Source organism: Chinchilla lanigera, unplaced genomic scaffold (genome assembly GCF_000276665.1).
Source record: "Chinchilla lanigera isolate Chin_1 unplaced genomic scaffold, ChiLan1.0 scaffold00133, whole genome shotgun sequence".
Lineage (NCBI taxonomy): Eukaryota > Metazoa > Chordata > Mammalia > Rodentia > Chinchillidae > Chinchilla > Chinchilla lanigera.
In genome coordinates this window covers 1179453-1206353 of record NW_004955534.1, presented here as the reverse complement: position 1 = coordinate 1206353, position 26901 = coordinate 1179453, and the positions used below count along the sequence as shown (strand labels likewise).

Sequence of the window (26901 nt, the reverse complement as noted above, 5' to 3'; positions counted from 1 at the left end):
TTCATCCAAAGCTCTAAAACGTTCACCATCACTGGGCTAGGTTAAACATCCTGATGCCTTTTAGATGAGTCTGAGACTAGGTATTATCAATTTTTTATTAATACATTTTTACAACTGTTTTCAGGTGTAGTATGAATTGGTGGCTTGATTTGATAAAAATGTACTGCTGTTCGTGGGTCTCATCATCCATCCAGATGTATTTTTAGGGGGGAAAGTGATGGAGCAATGCCTCCTTCAATCATGTGCATGCCCTAATTCTCAACACTTGTGGATGTGCTACCTTGCACAACCAAAATGACTGCACATGTGATCAAACCCAGGGCTCTGAGATGGGGGAAATTATCCGGGAGGCCGGGTGTAAGCACAAGCATCTTTATAAAGGAAAAGTGGAGTCCGGAAGAGCAGAGCCAGAGACATGACAAGGGAAGTACTGCAGAGGGTACAGCAACACACCAAGGAATGTGGGTAGTCTCTAGAAGCCAGAGAAGTCAGGGAACAGATTCTCTCCTAGAATCACTAGAAGGGATGCAGCTCTGCCCACACCTTGGTTTTAGCTCCGTAAGACTTCCGAGCTCTGAAACTGTGATACAACTGTGTTTTATATCATTAAACCTGTGGTAATTTGCTACAGCAGTAGCAGGAAACTCATAAGCGTTCTCATTTCCCCACTCCCCAACCTCACCAGCTCTCAGAGGCACCCAATTTCATGTATTCAGTGTGTAGCCTTCAGACTCATTCTATCCTTTCAATATATATCCTTGAAAAATACATAGGAAGTTGGTTACGTGATTAAAAATTCAAGTACATAGTATAGTACTGTTGCTTTTATATTCAACTCAATATAGTGTTTACCAGCTTTCAGACATACCAGTTGTCCATTCCACAAAGCACAGTGTCACTGACCCCTATGCGGATTTTCCAGTCCACCCAGTGAGGTAGGGCTGGTATTACTAACCCTGGAGTCAGAGTTTAGGAAGCAAAGGCTCAGAGGGCAAGAGCTGGTAGCCAGGTTTCCAGGCTCCCAGACCAAGGTTCTTTCCCTAGGATCCTGCCCTCGTGTTCCACAGGGCACAACCCATGGCATGTTCGAGGCCCCGCGAGCGTGCACCTTAGCAGCGACGAGGGCGGGCGCTGACTCCACCGCGCAGAGGGCGGGGGCCGGCAGGCGCTTGAGCTGGCCGGGACGTGGTCAAGGAAGTCACTGTTGGGTCGGGGACGGTGGGCCTCGGGAGCGCAGGCGGTGAGGCCAGGTGCAGCCAGGAGCCCTCGGGCCCGCCCTTGCGCGCCGGCTCAGGTTACCTGCGGCCGTGGGTGGGGCGGGCCTTCCCGTCTGCACCGGCCCCCAGCCTCCCGGGCGGCAGAGCCGGGAAGTGGGAGAGGGAGCGAAGTAGGCGGAGACTGTCCAGGCTCCAGCCCGGCCGGGCTCGGTGGCGAGGGGCTGTATGGAGCTGTCGGCGCGGGTATGTGGGCTGTGGGCGCTGCTGCTCTGCGCCAGCGCCGGCGGGGGCGCCGCGCCCCTAGGTGAGTGAGCTCCGGAACCCGGGCGGTGGTCGGAGGGCAGGGGTCGTGGCGAAAGGCCAGCGAGAGGGGACACCGCGGGGCCGAGGGGCGCGGCGAGGATGGGCGCTGCGGGCTGTCGCCCCCGCTCCGCGCTCGGCGACCATAGCCTCTAGGGCTGGGGCTCTGGAGCCTGGCGCTCGCGCTCCATTCGAGGTCGGGGACCCGGGAGTGGCGGGGTTTTCCGGGCGCGGCGACGGTGGCGGAGCAGCAGGACGAAGGCTTGCTGTCCCACTTCCCTTGCGCGCTCGGGAAGAGCCAAGAGGCTGGGGCCCGGGGGCGGGACCGAAACAGGCCAGTGGTTCTGACTGTGAACCCAAGAGATGAGGGACTAGCTGGGCTGGCGACCCAAGTCTGGGGGAGCCCAAAACTTCACGGGCTCTTCGCCCAGAGCCGTGTTGATCAGCACTATCAAAGTGTAGCTTTTGGTGTGGACCTTGAAGGGAAGCTCTGGAAGATCCCAGTTTCTGTATTAAAAGGACTTGAGGGTCACGGCCTTCTCTGGCGTCCACTAAATCCATTGGGAAACCTGGAGCAGCAACTGGGCAGATATTGCCCCTCTTTAATAAGCTTTATATTTTGGAATAATCATAGATGTACGGAAAAGTTGCAAAGATTGATCAGAAAGTTCCTCTATCCCCCACACCCCTGTGCAGCCGCTTTTAATCAGTCAGCCCTACAGGACTGCTGAGAAGATTGAGGGTTAATGATTTCCTCACCAGCTGCTCCTGGCATGGGTGACCCTTTGAACATTTTGGGTAAAAATCGTAGCTCCAAATTTTACAGGTTTTATTGCCACATTGAAACAGACACCAACAATTTGTTTATTGCATTTTATTTTTTATTTTTTATTTTTTTTGGTTTTTTGGGTTTTCTCCGGTACCGGGAACCGAACTCACGATCTTGCGCTTGCCAGGCTGTTTATTGCATTTTTATCAGTGTGCTTTGAAACCAGAGTTAAATTGTTAATTAGGAAACCTCAGTGTCATCTGTTGTTTAGTTAACAAAATGTATGTAGTCTTGTCTGTGCCAGGCAGTGTTCTAGGAGCTAAGAATGCTACAGTGAGCAAACAGATCAAGTCCCTATACTGTGGAGCTAATATGCTCCTGGCAGTCAAAGGGGAAAATAGTAAAATATATGACATGTCAGACAGTACCAAGTACTATGGAGAGAAACCAAGGCCGGGAAAGGGTTTGCCATTGTAAATGGGAGGGAGTGGAAAGAATTCACTGAGAAGGGTTCTTGTTTGTTTGTTTTTGTTTTGTTGTTGTTTTTTGGTTTTTTGTTTTTTTGTTTTTGCAGTCTGGGGATGGAATCCAGGGCCTCAAACATGCTAAGCAAGTGGTCTACCATTGAGCTACATCCGCAGCTTTCAGATGTCTGCCTTGTTTACTGCTGAACCAGGCTCTCAAGGTTGCTTTAAGAATATGCTCTATGTTTAGGCCTCCAAAGTCCCTCTGGTTCAACTGGGGACACCCGATTTCCATAAGCATATGGGAAAACTGCAGTCCAGAGAAGGGAAGGGAGTTGTCTAAGGCCACCCATCTCATTAGTCTCCTGATTTTCATAGTGTCAGTCCCACACTCTCTCTCCTACAGATTCCCCCTCTTACACACCTGAAACAACAGCAGGCCTTCTAGGCAATGCTGGAAGCCCCCACTTAATCAGTTTTGTCCTGATGGTTTGATGATAACTGGGTTACTTAGTACATGGAAACTTTCTTTCCACTAGATATATTGATAGAATTGCATTGAGGTGTGATGGGAAGGAATGTAATACCTCCAGTCACCAGACTTGAGTTTTAGTGGTTTCGATATTTACCAGCTGTGAGCCTCTGGGCTAGTCATCTTCCCCTCCCTTGTGCTGCAGTTTTCTCATCAGTGAAATTACCTTGAACTCTCTAAATTCTAAAAGCTCCTCCAGCTCTGGTCCTCTGAGTGTGTGAGAATGATTAGGTTACCAGTTTTGTTTGTAGTCAGTTTAGCTCAATAGTCTGCATTGTGACATTTTTTAATAACAGCTAGCTTTTGTGTAGTGTTTACTTTATGCCCAGCAGTTTTCTAAAGGTTTAACTTCCATTTTATTTATTTTTTTTATGTTGTTTGATTTTGAGTTTTCGATTGAGATAGGGTCTCAGTATATAGCTTAGCCTGGCCTTGAACTTGCCGTGTAGTCCAGAGTGGCCTTGAACTTGTCATCCTGCCTTGCTCTGCCAAGTGCTGGGATGACAGGAGTGCAGCAGACTGTTTTTTCATTTCATCTTACAAACAGCCTAAACCAGTGGTGGTGAACCTACGGCGTGCATGCTGCAGTGGGCTGTTTGTATCATTAAAAGCTCTAAAAGGTTCGCCATCACTGGCCTAAGCTATACGTGCTGTTATTGGTTACATTTTGGATATGAAAAAGCTGAGGCAGAGTGAGGCTAAGACCCTGGTTCAAATAAAGTGGAGGAGTCAGGCTTCCAACCCCAGAAGCCTGATTTCAGAGGCCATGCCGTTAACCGAGGTACTCAGTGGCTCTCTCAGCCCAAGTGAAAGAAGTCCTTCTCTGACGGAGGAGCTGGGTGGCTCCCAGGGTGGCAGAGTAGGACTGGTTGGGACCCATGAAACTATATACAGACTATTTGTTAAAAACAAATGATCGCATATTGGAGACTGGCTTTATAATGGCTTATCTGTGTAGTCCAAAGAGTAAATACTACAGATGTTCAGAAGAGAGGAAACAGGGTCAGTAGTTTCACAGAAGAGGTACAGCTTGAGCTTGGCCTTGAAGGTGGGTGGAATTTGAGTAGGTAGTGATTCCTAGTGTGGGCAGGGTAGCAGGGGCAGAGACCCAGGTGTGAGTGTGACAGTGCTCCTTTGTGGTCAGCAAGGAGCCTGGCTTGGCAGAAAAGCCTTATTTACCCTGGAAGGACCCCAGCAGGGTGTAGCTTGAGGGAAATGACACTGGAGGAGAAGTAAGCAGGAGGACCTGACTGGGGAGGCGAACCACTGGGGGGCAAAGCGCCATAGGAATTGGAGCTGCAGGTCTCTAGCATCATGTGCTTTGTGCACCTCCCGTCTAGGTCCGTGTCTTAGTGGCATCTGCACTCCTTGTGGGGCTCCGGAGAGCACATCAGTGTGAGGGAGGTAGTTAACAAAAGATGTTGCAAAACTACAGAGACAGGAGTTGATGACTGAGTGAATGTGAGGAAAGGAGATGGATGACTCACATGTGACTGAGTATTTTCTCAACTTTTCCCGAAATGTGTGTGCTTCTGCCAGTTCCTGTGATTACAGGAGAGAGCAAAAGCTGTAAGCTAAGCAAAATGCCTTGTACTTCTTCCATGTAACTATCAACCCTCACAGTTTCCTCTCTTTTGAACACCTGTAATATTTAGTGTTTGGACTGTACAGTCCGGCCAAGAATAGTGATTGTATGAACTCCTCATTCATGTAGGATGTGGTGCTAGATGGTTATCCAAGCTCATTTGGGGTTTGCAATTTAGCTAGTGGAGATACTTGAGTCCCTTCCTCCTTCCCACTTCCCTTTCTGAAGTCAGGGATAAGCCCCTAAGAAATTGTTGAAAACAGATGCCTAAGGAAGGCAGAGGGGATATTTGTCTATCTCAAAGGCCATGGGTATGTAACAGTTTCATAGACAATCAAAACAACTGTTTACAACCATGTTGTCTTTCAGAACAAGAAAATAGCTAAAAGCACTTGCTGTGTTTACACACTGTTCTAAGCACTTTGTCTGTATTAACTCATTCAATTCTCATAAAAACCCTTTGCATCATGTTAATCATCCTAATGTTATAGGTGAGAAAACTGAGGAATAGAGTGGTTAAATAACTTGCCAGTTAGTAAATAATTGAGCTGAGATATGAACGCAGGCAGACTGGCTGCAGTCTATTCTCCCAAATGCTCCACTGTACTGAAATTAAACATGAAGGGCTGTTAAAGCCATTTCAAGAAGTGTAATCACCACTTGTTTATGTATGTCTGGGCACACACACGATTCACAACTCTTCATATATATTTAAACATATGGAGGTTATATTTTAAGTTTTAGAGAGTATTTTTTATTTGTGGCAAAACACAGATGGTCCCCAACTTAATTATGATCTTACTTACAATTTTTTAACTTTATCATGGTGTGAAAAACAGTACACATTAATAGAAAGTATAGGTTAAATTTTGAATTTGGGTCTTTTCAATAAACTACACAAACTATTCAACATTTTGGTTGTTGAAGCTACTGTAGGCTAATGTGAATTTTTTGAACATGTTCAAGGTAGTCTAGGCTAAGCTATAATTTTCAGCAGGTCAGGTATAGTGAATATATTTTCTTTTTCTTTTTAAGAATTGGGATCCTGCTATGTTGCCAAAGGTGATCTTAAACTCCTGAGCTCAAGTAATCCTCCTGCCTCAGTCTTCTGAGTAGCTGGCACTGTAGATGTAGAGCAACATGCCCACCTGCGAATGTAGTTTTGACTTAAAAATTTTTCAAATTATGATGGGTTTATTGAGACATAACCCCATTGTAAATTGAGGAACAGCTAGCAACACAAAATTTAGCAATCCAAACACTTGCAAGTATATAATTCAGTGCTGCATTTATGACGTTTGGCAATCATCACCACCGTCCATCTCCATAACTCTTTTCATCTCATCAAAACAATATTTAGTAGTTAACTTAACCAAGGAGGTCAAAGGCATGTACAGTGAAAACCATAAACCATTCATTTCCATTTATAGATGTCTTTAATTTGAAAGAAATTAAAGACATAAATGGAAATACAGCTCATGTTCATGTATGAGAAGACATACTATTATTAAGCACTTAACAGTGGTCACTCGGGCTGCACACTTGACTGATTTTCATGTGTTGATTTCACATCCAGATACATTGTGAAATTCATTTATTCATTCTAGCAGTTTTTGTGGAATCTTTTAAGATTTTCTACATAAAATCATATAATTTGCAAACAAAAATAATTTCGCTGCTTTTCAAATAGGATGTCTTTTATTTTTTTCCTTGTCTAACCAATTGCTGTGGTTAGAAGTTCCAGTAGTACGTTGAATAGAAGTGGCAAGAACAGATGTCTGTTAGGTAAATGGTGAGGACCCAATGAAGAACACAGCCAGGCTGAATTTAGGGGTTCTGGGTAGGACCTCCTAGGGTAACCCCAAAGGAGAGTCCAAGTCCATTTATTGAGCTGGGTCTTTTATGGATAGGGTGGAGGAGTTAGTGGGACAGGGTTAGGTGGGATAACACGAAGGGGGAACGTGAGATTGGGGGAGCAAGAATGGCTGAGTACATGGCTATAGCAATGAGTGTGCACTGTGATCTAGCAGCATAGGCATGGTTCCCCAGCATGGGTGGAGGTGGGGTGGAGGTTGGGGGTAAAGAGGCTATAAGATGTAGGAACCAGCAGTGATTATTTTGGAGTTCAGGAACTCAGGTGACTGTGGTGATGGGAGAGAAGGGGGACAGACCTATGAAAGTCCTTGTCTTGCTCCTAATTTCAGACAGAAAGTTTTCTGATACGGTTTAGATCTAAAATTTCCCTCCAGGTCCCCTATATGTGGAAGGTGATTGGATCATGGGGGTCATGTGCTTATCAGTGGATTAATCTATTGATGAGTTCATAGCGGAATGTGCTGTTAGGAGGTAGGGCCTGGCTGAGGGTGGGAGGATGACCTGGAAGCGTGTACAGTATTCTTGTCCCTGGCTCCTCCCTTCTCTGTCTGCTTCCTGTTATGGGTTGCACAGCTTTCCTCCACCCTGGTCTTTCCATCATGCCATTTCTGGCTTGGAGCCTGCCAGCCATGAACTGAACACACTGGAAATGGTGAGACAAACCTCTCCTCCTTTAAGGTGTCCCAGTGACAGGAAAGTAGCATACACATAATGTCTTTCAACATTGAGTGTGATGTTTGCTATGAGGTTCTCATCTACAGCACTTATTATTTTGAAATAGTTTCCTTATATTCCTGGTTTGTTGAGTATTTTTTTTATCATGAATGGTCACTGAATTTTTATTTTTAGTTCATTTTGCAGTGTTGGAGATCAAACCCAGGGTACCATGCATGCTACACATGTACTTTACCTCTGAGCTACACACCGAGCCCCAGCTGCTGAATCTTGTCAAACATTTCTTCCACATCAACTGAGATGATTGTGTAGGTTTTCCACCTTCGTTCAGTTTATGTGGTATAATACACGGATTAATTATTGCATGTCAAATAACCCTTCTTGGAATCAATCTCACTTGGTCATGGTGCATAATCCTTTTGATATGCTCTGCAATTCACTTTGCCAGTATTTTGTTGAGGATTTGTGCATTGGTTCATAAAGGATATAAGTCTGTAGTTTGTTGTTGTTGTTTTTGGTAGTTGTCTTTGTCTGGCTTTGGCATCAGGTAATTATGGTCTCATAGACAGGAAGTGTTCTTTCCTCTTTAGTTTTTTGGAAATGTTTGAGAAGGTATGATATTCATTAAATATATGATAGTGTTTACTCATGATACCATCAGGTGCAAGGCTTTTCTCTGTGGGGAGATTTTGGTTACTGATTCAATCTCCCTACTATTTACAGATATTCAGATTTTATATTTTTTTGTGATTTAGTTTTGTGTTTTAGGAGTTTACTCATTTCATCTAGCTTATCTGATCTGTTAGTATGCAGTTGTTCATACTACTTTCTTATAATTCTTTTTATAGTATTGGTTTTTGAGATTTTGCACTGAGCTCCATCCCCAGACCTTTTTTATTTTTATTTCTTTAAATTTTGAGCCAGGATATTGCTAAGTCACTAAATTGCCCAGGCTGGGTTTAAAGCTGCAATTGTCCGTGCCTTAGCCCTCCTGCAGTGCTGGTATTATAGGCATATGCCGTCACACCCATTTCCTTTATTTCTTACAATCAGTAATAATATTCACATTTTATTTTATGATTTTAATTTTAGTCTTCTCTTTTTCCCTTAATCTGTCTAGCTAAGAGTTTGTCAGTTTTGTTGACCTTTTAAAAAAAACCTTTTATGTTCATTGAGTTTTCTATGTTTACCTACTCATTTTATTTGTTTCTGCTCTAATCTTCATTTCCTTCCTTCTCGTAACTTTGGATTTGGTTTGATGGAATACTGCAACTATGCTACATAAGCAGTTGATGATGATTTAATTTATCACTTTAGAAAATTTGGGGAGATTATTTTTTAAAAGGATTCATTCATTCATTCATTCATTTAGCATTGTACAAGAGATTGAACTCAGGGCCTTCACACTGAGCTATATCCTCAGCTCTTTTTTATTTTTTTATTTTTAGACAGGGTGTTGCAAAGTTATTAAATTCATCAGTATGGGCTCCAAGTCACTATCCTTTTGCTTCAGCCTCTTGGAGTGCTGGGTTTACAGGTGTGTAGTGACTCACAGAAAAGTTACAAAGATAGGACAGAGAGTCCCTTTACACTTCCATCCAGTTTCTAGGGTATGATGACTTTGATAGTCCTGGTCTTAAAAGTTCTCAGGAAAGTTGGAAATGGTGTTGCAGTTTATTATTTTTTCCTTTCTTCTTGAGATTAGCCAAAGCTCTAGCTCCAGCTGCTTACTGTCAGGCCTCAGGGGAACAACAGGGCTGCTAAATCTCTTTCATGGTGCTTCTTTGGAAAAACTATATTTAAAAAATTGCCAGATCATGTTAGTGAGCACAGTTAAAGATGAATTTCTTGGAGTCAGGCATCTACTGTTGTGCCATGAGGCCTGCCCAAAGATGAGCTTCTTAAACTCACTCATAGAACTACTGAGATTGAACTGTCTATATTAAGATATGAATTCCAAGGGTAATGATCCCCAAATTCCTGAAGAAGAACCAATAGGCAATGCTATATTTAATAATATACACAATTTAATGTTCACAGGATAGCAAGTACAGTTGGCTCCCCTTGTCTGTAGGTTTTTCATTCCAGAGTCCTGCATCTGGGGGCCAACCTACTGCAGATGAAAAATATATGAAGAAACATGTACCAAACATGTACAGATTCTCTCTTTTTTAATAATACAGTATATACATTGTATTAGGAATTATAAATAATACAGAGATGATTTAAACATGTGAGAGGCTATGTGTGTGTTATAGGCAAATACTACACCATGTTGTAGAAGGGATTTGAGTGCCCACAGGTTTAGGTATTTGTAGGGGGTTCTGGAAATGGTCTTCCATGGATACTAAGGGAGAATTGTAGCTAAGAATATGACCTTGAAGCCACATTTTCTAGGTTATAATCCCACCTCTGCCACTTACTAACCATGGGATATAGGGAAAGGGACTTAACATCCCTGTGCTTTAGTTACCTCGTCTTTCACATGAGCTCATAGTACTCTCTAATGCAAAGGTTGTTGGGAGAATTAAATGGATTAATATGTTTCTTTGCAGTAGTGCCTGGCTCAGGAAATTTTAGATATTGTTAATGTAGATATTACTATTCCTGTCATCTAGGATCTGGGAGAATGGACTAAATGAACCATTAAAAATACTGGATGTTATTGATAAATGTATTACTTGTGCTTGATTTGAACAGAGATTCAGCCACCTGTGACAAATTTGAGTGTCTCTATTGAAAACCTCTGCACAGTAATATGGACATGGAATCCTCCTGAGGGAGCCAGCCCAAATTGTAGCCTAAGGTATTTTAGTCATTTTGATGACCAGAAGGAGAAGGTGAGTTTTCAGGGACATATTGTACTGATGGGGAAAAGTGAGCAGTATGAATTGGAGCAAGGAATGAACCAAGTTCTAATCATATTTCAGAGTGGGGATTTTATTTTGAGTTGTATTCACATTTCAGTTGGGAAAAATTATAGAAACAGCTATTAACCAAATGGATCATTTAAAAATTTTTGCTAATTATTTGATGATTAAATGTAATTGAGATTATATGCAGGTATGAGAGTCAAAACAGTCAAACAGTACAGAAAAGTTAAATGTCAAATCTCTTTGAGCAACAGTCCCTGAAGGTAACCTGCATTCTTAAAGCATTCCTTTTTTATTTTGATCTTGATGGCATATTTTATCTGCTTGGAATTCTATTTTGTATTCCCTTTAAACTTACTTTTAGATGGCTGATGTGTTAACTTGGTGCGTTTATAGGTAAACTTCATAATGCTTGTACATTTAAAGTGTGAGAACTTATCTTTTATGTACAATAAGGTTTCTCAGTGATGGCACTACTGATATATCTGAGTTATGATAACTAAAAATGTTTCCAGACCTTACTGAATGTCCTCAGGGATAGCAGCAGAGCAAACTTCACCTGCCCTGAGAATCACTAATCTATAACATTGGAGAACTTGCCTTTTTATACATTTAGGCATGCTAATATTTTATGTAAGTGTACTTTTCCACGTTTGCTACACCAATGCCTTTTTAAATTTTTCAACCTCAGAAAATTGCTCCAGAAACCCATCGTTCAAAGGAAGTCCCCCTAAATGAGAAGATTTGTCTGCAAGTGGGGTCCCAATGTAGTACCAATGAAAGTGAGAAACGTAGCATTTTGCTGGAAAAGTGCATCTCACCCCTGGAAGGTAACATCCCAAAGCACTGTCTTGGTATTTAGTGAATAAATTGAGATGCTCCGTGCTCATTGTTTGTGAATGCATTCAATTTGCAAACTTTTGCTGTACACTCGGGGCTGGCCACATGATGATAAGTCTGAGTATGCCTGTGTCTTCAAGGAGCTCACAGACAACACAAGTCACAATGCCTGGTACATAACAGTGCTTCTAACCTAAAAATGAATACACATGCGTGCACACACATACACACACACACACACACACACACACACACACACACAGAGCTCCCCTACACTATGCCTTACGTGCTTATCTTGTGGGCCAAAGCACATATTATTGTCATGGTCCATTTATGAGGAAGAAGGGCTGAATGACTTGCTCTAGGTGTTCCGACTCCAGGTCCAGTACTTTTAAGAAAACCAAAATGCCATCTTATTCATGATGTAGGGAAATTAACTTGGGATACAAGATGTATTTAGGTAAAAGCTGTTAAAAGGGAAAAAAAAGCGTGCTAGCCTAAGTCCATACATGTGAGGTACTTAGGGTGATGGCTGGCAAAGAGTAAATGCCCTACACATATTACCTATGCACACATATTGTCCCTTGGTTGAGCAGGTCATCTCCCAGCTCTAACCTTAGCACTGTGGGCTCTACCTGCTTTGCACTGATTGGAAACATATGAAGTACTATTAACAAAATCATAAAATTCAGAACTTCTGGGAGGATGGGATCATAATTTAAACAACTGACCTACTCTATTCGTATTTCAAAACAATTAGATTATGACATAAAATTGATGATGGCACTCCTTAAAGGACCATGAGGGATAAAAGTTTACATTTTAAGCAGAGGCGTTTAAATTAGAGACATGATTCCTTAACTAAAACAGCTTATAGATTTGCAGATCAGAAAGGTTTTAGAGCTCATAAAAGTCACAACACAAAATAAGCATTTATTAAGCACTAAGTTATGCCTCCCTTTCCCCAGAATTACTCCAGGAGATATGCTGTTTACTTTTCCTGCACAGTATTGATCAAAAGACACGAAGGTGTATTGTACCTCCATAATGTTTTTCTAAATAGGAGAGTTGGAGCTGAGGATGTAGCTAAGTGTTTGAGCATATGCTTAGCGTGTGGTAGACCCTGAGTCCCATCCCAGCACCAAAATAAATAAAGTATAGAGATTGTTTGTGTTTCTACTTTTATTTAGGAGTTCTGTAGTCAGTGCCTGACTGAAACATTATACCTCTCTGAAATTAGAGGTGCAAGAGTTAGGATTCTTTAGAGATGGCAAAGGTGTTTTCCTTGAATCAGGAAGTGAGGGAGAAGGTTGTAAACAAATTAGATTTGGGTTTTTGCCATATGCGTGACTTCTGGGTAAAATGGAGTAAGATTAGAGATTAGTTTTCTGGGAAAGCAGTCTGAAACACCCACCCATCCCCCATGCCACAGAGCCAAGTTTGCATTCCAAGTCGAGAAGAGCCCTAAACTCTTGCCTGGATATTCTAGGTGATCCCGAGTCTGCTGTGACTGAGCTTCAGTGCATCTGGCACAACCTGAGGTTCATGAACTGTTCTTGGCTCCCTGGAAAGAATTCAAGTCCCGACACTAACTATACTCTTTACTATTGGTGAGTATATATGTATAGTAGAATGACTGGAGATCTGAATATGATTATTTGGGGAGCTGTTGAATCCATCCGAGCTGAGAAAAAAACAGTTTATTCCCTTCCATAAAGGCAGGATGATGGGCAGTTTGCTTCAGTGGAAAATGTGTCTGCTTTGGGTGTCTACTTAACAAAAAAACTTCCTATTTTTAACTATAGAGCCACAAAATATTATTGCAAAAAATGTATAAGGACGCTTCATGTACCTTGCACCTAATTTCTCTGAGTAACATTTTGTGTAAGTAGTTGTAGACTCTAATTGCTCTATTGCTCTGTAGAACACTGGACCTGAACCCCACCCCTGCCCCATATTTTGGTGTACATTATGCACTCTCTCACTGTCCCCTCTGTCCCTTCACAAATGGGGATACTGAGTCAGTGTGAAAGGAGCCTGGAGAAGGGGTGACCTAGCCTCAATAATCTGCCCTCTACCTGGCCTTGTCCCTGCAATAGTGTTTGCTAAAACAACTCTTAGAGAATGGGGTGTGGAGGGCTGTGTCCAGGACTTCTGAGACTATAGACAAACATGACCTTTCATCCTGGGCTGTCGGGCTAGGTGTGGCTGTGTGGTAGAGCACTTGCCTAGCATTTGTGAGGCCCTAGATTCTAGACCCAGCACTGTCAAAAGAAGGAAAAACGATCCTGGAGTATATTTTTCATGATGACTTGATGAAAGGTAATTTTGGTATATGAGAACACTCATGGCTATATCATGTAATAGAATGCAAAAACTCCAAATTTCATTTCAACTTTATTTATATTTAACATAACTATATACAGAGATTTATGCGTTCATATTTAAGGGATATCATGCAATATGTCAATGCATGTGTAAAATGTATAATGTTAAAATAATGTTTAAATCAGGTTCATCATGTGTGTCTCCTCAAACCCACATGAAGTTTGGAATGAAAGCCTCTGAAGTGGCCTAAGGGTTAGCATTCCCTCTCTTTCCCAGTGGGGAGGGTCCTTCTGGAAAAAGCGAGAAGCACTTCAGGTGAAGCCAGACGGCACTGAGGTTGTGTGGTTCTTTCTGGAGGTTTGTTTTTCCCTCTTGACTTAAATAATTCTCAATTGAAGTTTTATAGTTTCATTTGTCAACTTTTGGTACCTGTCATTTCTTGTTTTCTTAAAATCCTTCCTGGTTCCCTCATGGCTTTGGGAAAAAGTCAAGTCTTCAACAAGACAGAAAAAGCCCTTCATGACCTGGCTCCTGTCAACCACTCCAGCCCTGGTCTCATCTCCTTCCTTCACTCCTGCCCTTTTGAACTTCTTTCAGTTTCTCAAATTGACTCTCAAATACTCAGGCAGCAGTGTAGAATCCAAGCAGACTATTCCTCAGAGGTATGGAAACATTCTGTCTAGCATGGAGGATTCCCTTGTAGCCATGCCTTGCCCGTTTACCCAAAGCCTCTTATTTTTCCTCAGCTCAATTCAGACACTTATTTCCTCACCAGAAAGCCTTCCTAGACCTCTCATGTCTAGATGCATGCCCTTTCATTATGTCTCACGACACCTTGTGCTTTTGCATGTCATAGTGTTCAGCACATTGTATTGTCATTTCCTGTTTACTGAGTAGTAGCCTGCCCTCGGCTGCAATGTCCTTTGAGAGCATGAGCTGGGTCTTGTTTCCCCTGGTGCTTGACACATGCTAGGTTTTCCATAAATCACTTGTGAATGTTTGGTGAGAACAAAGCTAGAGAACACTCAGATTTGGGGTCAGAACTTAGGAAGTACAAGCAATTCAGAAGCAGTATAGTTCAGAAATCAAGAGAGAACACCACTGAACAGATCTGACTCCCTGAAGACTTTGTAGCGAAGCCACACAAACAAGTCTTAGAAGGAATAGTCTGGCTCTGTTGGTGTTGCAGTGAAGTCTAGGAAAGCTGTTATTACAAACTTTTCAGTTGTCTTAGGAGTCAGTGGCATCCCTATGGTCATTCTGCTATTAACCCCAGGGTCATTACGAGTTAAACCACAGGGAGAACCTTTGAAGAACCTGTGTCTACATAAGGGGAAGGAAAGAAGTCTTAAAATATGTCTCATCGCACGGCAGTCTATGTGGGAGAGTAACCTAGCTATTATATCAGGGTTACAATGGAGGGACATGGTGGCCTAGTTAAGGTTCTACAACAAAAATAAGAAAAGGTCTAGGGATGCGCTAGCACAAACCAAGTCTCAGCGCGAATTGCACAGAATGTCTCCTTGGGGTAAATGAATTAGAAAAGAAATGGACTCACCAATTTGAAAGACCATTCTTTTTCCTGTGAGTTGAAGTGTTGCTCTTCCTCTGGGCTGAAGTAGGCATTTGCAAAAGCTGACACACGTGGTTCTTGGGCTGGCTTTTAGGTCTCAGTTAATGGCTTTTTTCAAGGTACAGTGTGCAACAGTTGGAGGTGGCTCCACAGAGCCACAGAGAATTGTGGTCCACAGGGAATGGTGGTTCACTGGCACCCAAGGGGACGGGTATCAAATATCCTACTCCTTGCCATACACATTCCCAGAGTTTGTCACCAGCAGGAACTCTTTCCATAGCATGTACTTGGGCTATTCAGCACAGGAGCTGCTAGCTGCGTGCACCTATTAACATTTTAACTTAAAATCATTAAAATTAAATGAAAACTTTAGTTGTTCCGTCTCACTACCCACTTTGCAGTGGCTCTTGTATTAGATAGCACAGAGAGGAAACATTTCCATCATCTCAGACAGCTCTGCTCAACAGGTTTGGTGGATTCTATATCTTCTGCCTTCATCGCATCACACTACTTGGGTTCAAATCCTGGCTCTCTTTCTTACTAGAAATACTATTTAGGGCCTTCTGTCTGATCTTCAGTTTTATAATCTATAAAATGGAGATAGTGATATTAGTGCCTACATGGCAAGACTGTTCTGAGGGCTGTTACTGTACTGAAAGTGTTCGGGGCTGTGACTCACTGCTAGCATGTATAGAGTAAGCACCCAGTGCACGATAGCTGTTGTTTGTTGTTGTTCCTGGTGTTTGGTATTCATCCCCACTCCCTTGCAGATATCATCAGCACACAGCGCCAGCCTCTTCCCCACCTCATGGAACTGGCACCGAGCTCATACCTGCTCTCTTCCTTGCTCTCCCCTAGATAGATCCTTTCCAGTCAAAACCACAAAAACAAGGCAGTGAGGACATGGTGCTCATTCGCAAGCACCTGTAATGCTTAAGGTACTGGTGTAAATCATATCACACAAATGGCCGAAGGCCATTTTCACAAATCCCCAACTAGAAAATATGGAGTCATTTTTTAAATTCTTTGACACCCCAGGGCAATGACTTGTGCCTGGCATTGAAAAGAGCCTGACTTGAATAGCTACAGGCCAGCCAGGGCAATGAACTTTAGGGAATTCCTTACCACATTAATCATCTTCAGAGTTGGGAAAATAGTCTTTAATTTGTCCATTTCCTGTCTACAGTGTGATTCTGCAGAGGAATTCATTTTATAAATTTTAACAGGGTCATCTGCTTTTGTAACTTTTCACAAGGAATTCAAAAATGTTGTTTACTGAAAGCCACTATTCTCCCCCTTAGTACTACTTCTAAATTACAAAATTATTTTTAAAACTATACATCTGGGCCAGGCATGGTACCACACGCCTCAATCCCAGTACTCAGGAGGCTGAGGCAGGAGGATTGCCATGAGTTCGAGGCCAGCCTGGACTACATGGCAGCCTGGACTACATAGTGAGTTCAAGGCAAGCCTGAACTACGTAGTGAGGCATCAAAAAATGAAAAAAAAATTCACATATGGATCCAGAGATGGTACAAAATTGAGAAAGATATCTAAAAGCTTGCCCATTAGAGGAGCTCCTTCTATTATTAAAATAAACTAATTTTATACATAGTTTTATTTAGTTATGAAGAAAAATGTCATTAGTTTCTTTAGTTTCTGTTTCTGACTGTGAGTAGGAAACATTCCAGGACCATGTGATCCAAAAACTAGCCATGACAATAGCCTAATTTTTAAAGAACTGTTTCTTCACATAAACTCCAGAAACCTGTAACAAGGAGAAAAAGTTTTCTCCTGAAGAATAAGAAGATTTTTTTTCCTAAAAACAAGAACATTTTCTCTGAAAGGACAGGAATATTTCTATGCTGAAACATTCTATGTAAGGCCTTTGAAGGGGTAAATACATTAGATCTGAACTTTTTAAGTCTACCCATCTATTTTATTTAATTAGTTTATTCCTTTATTGCTGTGGTACTGGAAGGAGAACCTCAAACTTGTGAGGCGAGCACCCTAGCACTGAGGTACTTTCCCAGCTTTTTAAAAACCGGATTTGCGGCAGAATCCCCTGGGGAAGTTTCAGTTGGAATGCTGATTCCTAGGTCCAGGCAAACCCTTGTAAATTGGATTCTTTGGGATAGGGTTTGAGGAATCCGCACCTTAAATTACTACAAGTAGTTTTGAGGTGATAGGTCAAGGATTTGGGACTCTACTCTTCATTTACTTCTTAGAAATTGTCTTCCTTTTCTGCAGAACCTTAGCACAACTCCCATTGTGGCTGATGATGTAAAGCCTGGCTCTGTCTTCTGCCAGTCACTAAAAAACAGAGTTCTCTGGTAGCCTAGACAGAAATGTACCTTTGAGCACATTCTGTCTATTTGCACTATATAATGCTGATAGTCATTGGTGAAAGAAGGCATTCAAAGCCACATGGTGAAGGAGAACCCTTAGAAAGCCATTGTGTTCTGGACCCATCTGGCAGCAATCGAAGTGCAGGGGCCTTAATAATGAAGGTCAGAGAGTTCAATCTGGAGAAGGCATGAAGCCTGAAGCAATGAGATCATGAATCAGGGTGTGGGCAATGGGGATATCACAGCAGAAAAGAATCCAAGAAGCTCTGCATCAAAACTTAGTGGTAGAAAATAAGGAAAGGAGAAAAAAAGTGATTTCAAAAATCTATGCAACCTAGAGAAAATGAACTCTGAGTGACATAATGGGAAGGTTGGAAGAAAAGGCAGTTTGGTGGGGAAGAAGATGTCTGGTATGTTTTGGGTGCTGACTGTGAAGCAAAAGTGGAAGACTAACATGGAACCATTGGAAATCTGGGACTAATGCTGAGGCGAGAGGTTCAAACCAGGAACTCCTAGAATAGAAGTTACTGTATAGTGAAGGAATGGGAATGATAAAACTGGGAGTAGGTAGATGAGTGAGTCAGAAATACAGAAGATTGTACCATCCCCTGGGAAGAGGGAAGGAGAGGAATGAGCCGAGAAAATAACGAAGAAAGCAGGCAGAGAGAACAGAAGGAAGCCATGGGTTTAGTACATGAGCGTTCTCAAGAAGCATAAAACTTCTCATCCTGGCTTTAGAAGTCTTTCCTCATATTTCTTCCCATAAGAGAAAGGTCAGGATTCCAATAGTTTTTATAGCTGTTGACAATACTGATATCCATCACCAAAGAAAAGCTTTTCTTCCTAGACAATGAAGTGAGCCATGTTTTAAGACAGGGGTTTTAAAAAGCTATCTTGCCTTTTTGCAAATACTGCTTTCAGTGGATATCTCCTCCAGTCATTAAAAAATTATGCTCTTGTCTCTTGAATATCTCATTCAAAATAATACAGAGGGTTGTGTCATTTTCTCTTGTAGGCACAGCAGCCTGGGAAAAATTCTTCAGTGTGAAAACATCTACAAAGAAGGCCAATACATTGGTTGTTCCTTTGATCTGAGTAAAGTGAATGATTCCAGTTTTGAACAACATAGTGTCCAAATAGTGGTCAAGGATAATGCAGGAAAAATTAGGCCATCGTTCCATATAGTGCCTTTAACATCCCGTGGTAAGTTTTAGATCCTCTGTAACAGTGCAGATAAAAGTGGCTTATGTCTTTTGAACAATCCTTACAAATCGTAAGAAAATGATAAGTTTGGTCTTCAGATTTTCCTCAAACAAGAGACTACAGGTATGTTACCTTTCCTCAATAGATCCTTTTTACAGAAGCAAGCTGGGAAATTCTGCTTCTTGAGCACATGTGCCAGGTGCTTTATTCTTGTACTTAGGAGCATGCTGAGACTTGGAACAATTTAGTTGTAGAACCAGTATTGAAATTCAGGTTGTGTGACTGTAAGATCTATTCTTACTTCACTTATGATACTTGAGAAGGTGATGCTTATATGATCATATGGTTCCTAAATGTCTCTCAGAAAAAGTTGAGAGTGAAGGTGATATAATCAGGGGTGATATTAAAAGTTTTTTGATGCTGGATATTGATCCCATAGCTTAAAAACTGCTTAACAGATTCTCTACCACTGAGGTACTCCTCCAGTTCCACATTGAAAATATCTAATACTCTTTATGGCACAGGCACAGATTAGTCCGAAAAACCAGGATAGCCATATGTCGGTGTAGGAACTGTATCAGCCTCTTAGAAAGAGGCCTTCGTTTGAGTACAGAATATCTGGTTGAGGTCCTAGCTCCACCTTGGACAAGGCATATGAGCCCTCCCCAAGTGTTTCCTTATCTGTAAAGTGGAGTATATGGTCCCTTTTGACCTCAAAGAATTGTCATTAGGTCCAGACAACATAAGAGATATAAAAGCATTTTGTAAATCTCTAAAGAAAATACCGTTTGCATACTGGTTTATTTGTTGCATTATCCTAATAAGGAGATCAGGTTTTGGCTTAGTGCTGTACAGATGATTTATAGGCAAAGAGCCGTCCTTTGACCAGGGATCCCAAGTCTGTAAGCAGAACATTACTTACAACCCCTTCAGATAGTCGAGGAAGTAAATTCTAACAGGAGACCAAAGGCAGCCTAGTTTGTAGGCCAAGAGAGTAGGCTCAAGATAGTTTGCCAAGTAGGATGTGATGGAGCAAAACCTCTTTCCATCCTCTTTCGGGCAGATTAGCCTACATATACTTTTTAGGCTTATGTATTTTGATGCTCTTCTTCCTGGAATTAATGATGGCATAAAGGACAATTCTTCTCAGCCAGAAGTTGTTTTCTGTTAATTATCCATTATTTTCTGTTGGTTGGTCTTAAGTATATCTGACTCCAACCAAGGTAAATTGACCTGGCTAATGATTTTTTAAAATATTTATTCTAATAAATTGTGGTTACAATTACATAATATTGAATTTACCATCACAATTATATTTAAGTGTAAAGTTCACATTGTTGTGCAATGGATATCTAGAACTTTTCACCCTGCCAAACTGAAATTTCAGTGTAAACTGAAGCTCTATTTACACTAAATACAAACTCCCCTGCCCCCTAGCCCTTGGCTTTATTTGGTGAACGTTTCTACTTTGTTTCTGTGAACTTGACTGCTTCAGCTACATCCTGTGAGTGGAGTTATATAATATTTATCTTTTTTTTGTGACTGGCTTATTTCAGTTAATGTCATGTTCTCAGGGTTTATCCGTGTTATAGCATGTGACAGAGACTAGGCTAATGTTTACATTGTGGTCTCTGATTGGTATGAGTGAATGACAGCTGGGTCAGCCCCTTGTACCTGGTGCTTTGTTACCCGTCAAGTAGGGGCACATCTGGAGCAAGGCATTTCTTTTCTTTATTCTTTATGTTGTAGTTAGATGCCCTCATTGTACCTTGGCCATTTTTGTAACCAGATGCAGGTCAGAGTTCATGTCATGCTTAAATTAATTTTACTAAGCAGTTTTTAAAATCTTTCTTTAAAATTTTTTGAGACAAGGTCTTGCCATATAGACTGGCCTGGCCTTGAACTTGCTATGTAAACCAGGCTGGCCTCAAACTTCTGAATGCTGAGATTACAGGCATGCCTGGCTTCCAGCCAGTTTTAAGTAAGCTTCTTCCACTAATTGTGGCTATCCAGAAATTCTGAAAACATATATCTCATCATGTAAAGGCATTAAAAATATCGGCCCGATTGTGATTTAACTTTGTGAGCCTTCATTATCCATTTTACATGTATATAATCACATTTTGGAAGCTGAATTTACTTTCTTCTATCTTGCAGTGAAACCTGATCCTCCGCATATCAAAAATCTCTTATTCAAAGAAGGTACCTTATATGTGCAATGGGAGAATCCACCGAAGTTTGATAGCAAATGCTTATCTTATGAAGTAGAAGTCAATAAAAGCCAAACTGAGATACATGGTATTTTCTCCGTAAGTTTTTTAGATTATTATTTTTCCTTGGATATTTTTCTTTCACTTGAATTTATTAAATTAAATACAAATGAAATATAGCTCTTACATTTGTTACCAGAAAATGATGATAAAGAAACTTTTTGTCTGAATAGGGCAACATGGAAACTTTGACGGTTTGTGTTAGTATTTGCTGCAAAGTTCAGCACATTCATTAATTTATTTCTTCAATATAAGTTTTGTTTCCTTTTTTCCTTTGGTTCTGGGACTTGAACCCATGGCCTCACATCTACAACCCTTTAGATTTTTTTTGAGATATAGTGTCATGAAGTTGCCTAGGCTGACATCAAACTTGGCAATCCTCCTGCCTCAGCCTCCTGAGTAGCTAGGATTATAGGCATGCACCACTGTGCCTGGCTAAAATATTCAGTAAACCAATGTTTTGGGATACATATATATATATATATATATATATATATATATATATATATATATATATATATATATGCTTTTTTTCAGTGCTGGGGATTGAATGTAGGGCCTGGTGCATGTCAGGTAAATACTCTACTGCTGAACTACACCTTTATCCCTTGCTCAACAAATTTTTATTAGGTGTCTACCATTTGCCAGGTTCTATTTTATGTACTGGGAATAAAGCAGTAAATGTGGCACTTGATCAACAAGTTTTTTTCTTCATGAAGCTTACACATTAGAAAAGTACATTTCAATGAGCATGTTAACTTCTGGGCATAAGTACTGTGAAGAAAATAAAATGGGGTTGTGGTGTAATAGAGTGACTGGGAGAGTCCTGTGAAGATCTGGAGTTACTGAGGACAGCAGATACAATGACTGAGGCAAAAATGAGCGTGACACTTGTGGGAAAACAAAAACACAACTGGTGTGGCCTGCATATAGTAGGAAAAAATGGCTAAGCAGAATGCAGAGATCAGATCATGTAGATTCTTGTAGGATTTACTAAGACCATTTCATTTTCTTGGAGTTTGTGTCAAATGTAGATCCTTTTTCTTTTTCTTTTTCTTTTTTTTTTTTTTTTTTGGTACTGGGAGTTGAACTCAGGACCTTGCGCTTGCCAGGCAGGCACTTGTGCTGCTGAGCTATACCTCCAACCCAAAGAAGGTAGTCAGTTTTGAGTACAGTAGTCAGTATTTGTTGGATTATGTGTACTTCTGCTATTTAGAATCTAATACAAACATTCTAATTAGAGATCCCTATGAGGCCTTGAATAGAATATGGTATAACCTCAGGGCGTCAGTCTCATGTTAGGTTTAGAGAAGGGGTCACAAATTAAGCTTTCTATGCTTTTGTTTGGATCACAAACAGAGGCGGGGGGGTTCACTCTTTGCTTACCAAATTTAATTTTTTTTGCCCAGATTTAAAATCATGCTGCTCTGGGTACATATTTCCATAAGACAGTGCCTTGAGACTTCAGGGACTGCACCACTCACTTTTTTGCTTCCTGCCTGTGCCTTTTGCATGATTCCTGTAAGTTTTAGAGGTTAGATACAAGATGTTTTATATTGGCTTTTAAAAGAGCCCAGCAACTTGTATGTGAGCAAATTCCTTGGTACAGTTGTTTTAGCTTATTATAAAACTTTTCAAAATGCTAACTAAAATAAGCCAGTGTTGACAGGCTATCACCCCAGAGGGGGTGACTGGACCTTTGGCAGATGACTCTGCTGAAGTACAGTCATCATTACTGCCAGAAGCTGCAGTGTTCCCATGAAAGAGTACAGAGGGCAGAAGCAAAAGCTTCCACATAGGGAAGGGTATAATGCTTAAATTTGTAAGAAAATAATTAATCCAAAACCTGAACTATTTTGATTATTTTGCCTTTAGTGGTCACCTGTGTGTGATTTTCTGAGATACACGCTACTTGTATTAACTTTACTCCTCCATTATGTCCTACCTTTTTAAACCTGACCGCATATATGGCTGTTCTTTCCACTAAAAATATAAATTCCTGTAAAGAGGAGTCAGGTGGTATCTATTTTATCCTGCTCTTGCTACTAATAGCAGCTAATATGTACTGAACGCTGACTATGTACTGAGTGTGTTAGTAAATACTGTATCTAAACTGTCTCATTTAGAGCTCGCAGTAACCCTAAAGATCTTGGTCCTATTATTTGATCCCCATTTTACACATGAGAAAACTTAGTTACTCCCATTTCCAGTAAGAGATAGAATCATAATTTAAGCAAACTTAACCACAAAGCTTGTATTCTTAACCACAGGACACCACTTCAGTACTTCATCTTAACACTACTAGCCATCATTTATTGATTAAGTGTTTAGAATGTACCACAAAGATACTCCTTTATGGGCGTTTTATACAGTAGCTTATGACAACCCCCACAAAGTACTACTGTAACCTACGTATTTTTAAGGTACTAAGATTAAGAGTTTAACTTGCTATAGTTCATAATAAATAATAAGTTACTAGGCTTTAAAGGTTTCAAAGGTTGGTTGGTTGGTCTCTGTGTATTGAACTTTCACCAGTAATACTTGGTGTAACACCATACTCATAATTATCTCTTAATAACGTCTTATCATATTTAGTTTCTTTTGTTTTTATAAACTTCCAAACTAAAGAGAACACATACACTATAGAAATTATCTATGTAAATCAGAAATATAGTCTCTTTGGAATTAATTCTGTTTATGCACTTAACTTGAATATTCTTTCTTCTGGCAGATGTTCATCAGCTGTTTCCTCCTCTAGAATGTCATCTGTTCTTGTTTGTTTGTTTGAGACAGAGTCTTGCTATGTAGTTTAGGCTGGCCTTGAACTCATGTGAAGCCTAGGCTGGCCTCAAACTCTCAGCAGTCCTCCTGCCTCAGCCTCCCAAGTGCTGGGACTATAGGCATGAGCCACCACACCTGGCTTTAGAGTGTCATCAGTTATTTGTGCCCTTACTGATTTTGAGCTCTGCTGGTTAGACCTCTTTTTCTTTTTGTAATACAGTTTGAGGAATTATTTTGCTTGGTGTTAACAGTTAAGAAAAGGAAGTAAGACAGAACGTGAACTATACCATCACAAGGGGATTGTGCTCAGAGTTAGCTCATGACAGAATCATGAAATAAGGAATGGCTTGTTTTATTACCACCATCCATCCTGAAAAACTGTGTACTTGATGCTGTGTCCTGGTTTTCCTCCTCTCAGAAAGATCTGAGTAGCTGATAAACTATGCCAGAGGATTTACATTTGAGTAAGAGCCTAGAGACTTAAATCTACTCAATGATTTGCTGACTTTGGAATTTATGTATTTGGCAGATGGTCCAGGGAAGGAGGGACATTAGTCCCTCAAGTGGTAGTTGACCCTGGGGATTCCACAACAGGTCTGTAATCCCAAACACCCAGCAGCAGGACACAGTATCCCCTTGAGTGGCTCCTCCTCTGCCCTTATATGAAATCTGGAAAACATGGTCCATTTTTATTCTATTGGCCTTTCAGTTTTTCACATATACCAGTAGGAACCACTTAGTAAGTCACAGTAAATTAGTGGACATGTGTTCTAGTCTTTGCTCCATGTTTAAATGTCTTTAATAGAAGTTAACTAAGCAGCAGATTTTTGATTCCACTCTTTAGAAGCTTGAATTTAGGGAAATGATTATTCTTTTTACATCAGATAGCAAGTGACTTACACTGTGTGGAGAATTCTAAATTATGCATTCTTTTCTCCAACTTAGTCATTCTTGTATCTTATACTCTGAACAAGGACGACTAGTCTGGCTGTCTCTGTTGCTCACTCATTTCAAAACTTTTTATTGATGTATATTACACAAGATACAAATTACACAAATCGTAATGCAGTGGTACATTGGTTCACGAACACTTTTGTTTGTAAACAGTTTGGTTTCCAAACAGAATGCTTGGCAAAATTTTGCTTTTGTTTGCTAACTTTGCATCAGGAGACAAACACAAGAGAAGGTTATTGCCAACTTGGAGTCAAAGACAGATCATTTGAATTCCAATCCAAGTCTTAAGCATATACAGAATCTGGCACATAATTATATTATCTTTCCCACACAAACATAAATGTGGACATCTTTTCCAAAAGCATAGAACAAATTAATTTTGTGAACCAAGGTACCACTGTACATAGCTCAATGATTTTTTTCATAAAGTTTTCACAAATGGCTTTCCATCTATGTTACCAGCACCCCAAAACCCTCTCAGGATCTCTTTAAGTCGCTACTCTCCCAGAGAGCAGCTACATCTTGACTTCTAATCCCATAAATTTGTTTTGTTACTGCTTTTAAAACTTCTTATAAATGGGATATGCAGAATGTACTTTTATATTTATCTTCCTCTTTCATTCAACATTATAAGATTCTCCAATAATGTTTCCTGTAGTTGTAGAGGGTTCATTCTCATTATATATATATTGCATTATGTGAATATATCACTATTTATCCATTCTCTCACCAATTTGGGTAAGTTCCAGTTTAGGGTAGTATAAATAGTTTTATGAACATTTTCACACTTATCTCTAGGTGCACATGTGCATACATTCCTGTTGGGCCTATATAAGCATATGTGGTTCATAGGTTACATTAGATTGTATCTAGTAGATAACAGTTTTCCAAAATGGTTGTGCCAATTCACACTATGAAGCAGAAATTGAGAATTCTAGATGGTTCTTGTTCACACTTGGCTATTCTATCTAGTAAGTATGTGTATCATTATCTTGTAGGTTTAATTTGAATTTCCTTGATGATCAGTAAAGTTGAATACTTTTTCATATGCTTACTGGCAGCTTACATAATTTCTTGTGAAGTGTCTGTTAAGTTTTTTGCCAGTTTTTGTAATAAATTATCTTTCTCATTGAGTTTCAGAGAAAAGAATATATGCAAGATCCTTGTCAGCAATTGCAAATATGTTCTTCCCTTCTACACATTTCCTGTTATTTCCCTAGTAGATTATCATTTGATAAGCAGAAGTTTTAAGTTTTAATACAGACCCCTTTATAAACATTTTCTATTTGTTGTTAATGTGGGATTTTTGAGTGCAATTGAAGAAATCTTCCTTTTTCAAAGTTGCAACAATATTCTATGCATTCATCTAAAAGCCTGTTACATTTATGTGTTTATTTGTCCATTTTACTTTCCTTGTTTAGATCTGAAATATATTTGGAATTGAGCTTTGTGAATAGTGGGAGGTAGGAGGTCAAGATTCTATTTTTCCCATATAGATCTGTAATTGATTGAGCACCACTTATTAATAAGGCCAATCCTTTTTTCACTGCACTTGGTCCCCTTTTAATGGGCTATAAGGAAATTTTTTAGAAATAGATAGATGATATAAAATGTGTTTTTAAACATTTGGGACTCATTCATTTTTTTTTTTTAATTTTCAAGACTGACGAGGACGGATGTCAGAATGCAGTGTTTGAGAGAAACATGAAGGTCAGTAAATTTAACTTTAGCTGTTTGGGCTTAGCCTTCAAATAATAGGGGTTGGAGCAGGCCTGACACAGGGTAAATTTGATCTGCTTTCAGGGAAATGAAGTACTTTGTGGGTTATTGCCAACTTGGAGTCAAAGACATCATTTGAATTGCAATCCAAGTCTTAAGCATATACAGAATCTGGCAGATAATTATGTTATGATTCAATAGAAGAGAAAGAATAAACTGGTAATAGTGTTTGTGTGTTTTTATATCTAAGGATACAACTTGTTTCATGGTCCCTGGTGTCCTTCCTGATACTTTTTACACAGTGAGAATAAGAGTCAAGACAAATAAATTATGCTATGAGGATGACAAACTCTGGAGTAATTGGAGTCAAGTGATGGGTATAGGTAAGAAAACAGAATTTCATTAAAATTCAAAACATTGATGCATGGAAACTGAGCTGAAGTGGAAAATTGATTGGGGAAAGGGACTGTCAGGCTTTCTTGATGCCAGTCAAACAGTACTTATTATTTAAATGTATTTTCTGTTTAATTAGTATCAAGTCACCCAGGGTTCACTGACAGTATACAACTATTTGGAAAACCACAATCCAGGTAGT

The 26901-nt window shown here is 40.3% G+C and overlaps 1 protein-coding gene across 2 annotated transcripts in view; it reads left to right on the top strand.

Annotated features, from left to right (window-relative positions):
* The first annotated feature begins 1195 nt into the window (after positions 1–1195).
* Il13ra1 (interleukin 13 receptor, alpha 1) overlaps positions 1196–26901 on the top strand; it is a 47401-nt gene continuing 21695 nt past the window's right edge. Inside the window, exons 1-9 of one of the 2 annotated variants that reach the window (XM_013507707.1) lie at positions 1196–1521; positions 2861–2971; positions 10118–10257; positions 10982–11120; positions 12620–12740; positions 18395–18582; positions 20740–20891; positions 26250–26297; positions 26557–26689. In XM_013507707.1, coding sequence (XP_013363161.1) covers positions 2935–2971; positions 10118–10257; positions 10982–11120; positions 12620–12740; positions 18395–18582; positions 20740–20891; positions 26250–26297; positions 26557–26689 — 958 coding nt within the window. In that variant the 5' untranslated portion in view covers positions 1196–1521; positions 2861–2934. The remainder of the gene's footprint in view (positions 1522–2860; positions 2972–10117; positions 10258–10981; positions 11121–12619; positions 12741–18394; positions 18583–20739; positions 20892–26249; positions 26298–26556; positions 26690–26901) is intronic. The other variant, XM_005410457.2, reaches the window with a different exon arrangement.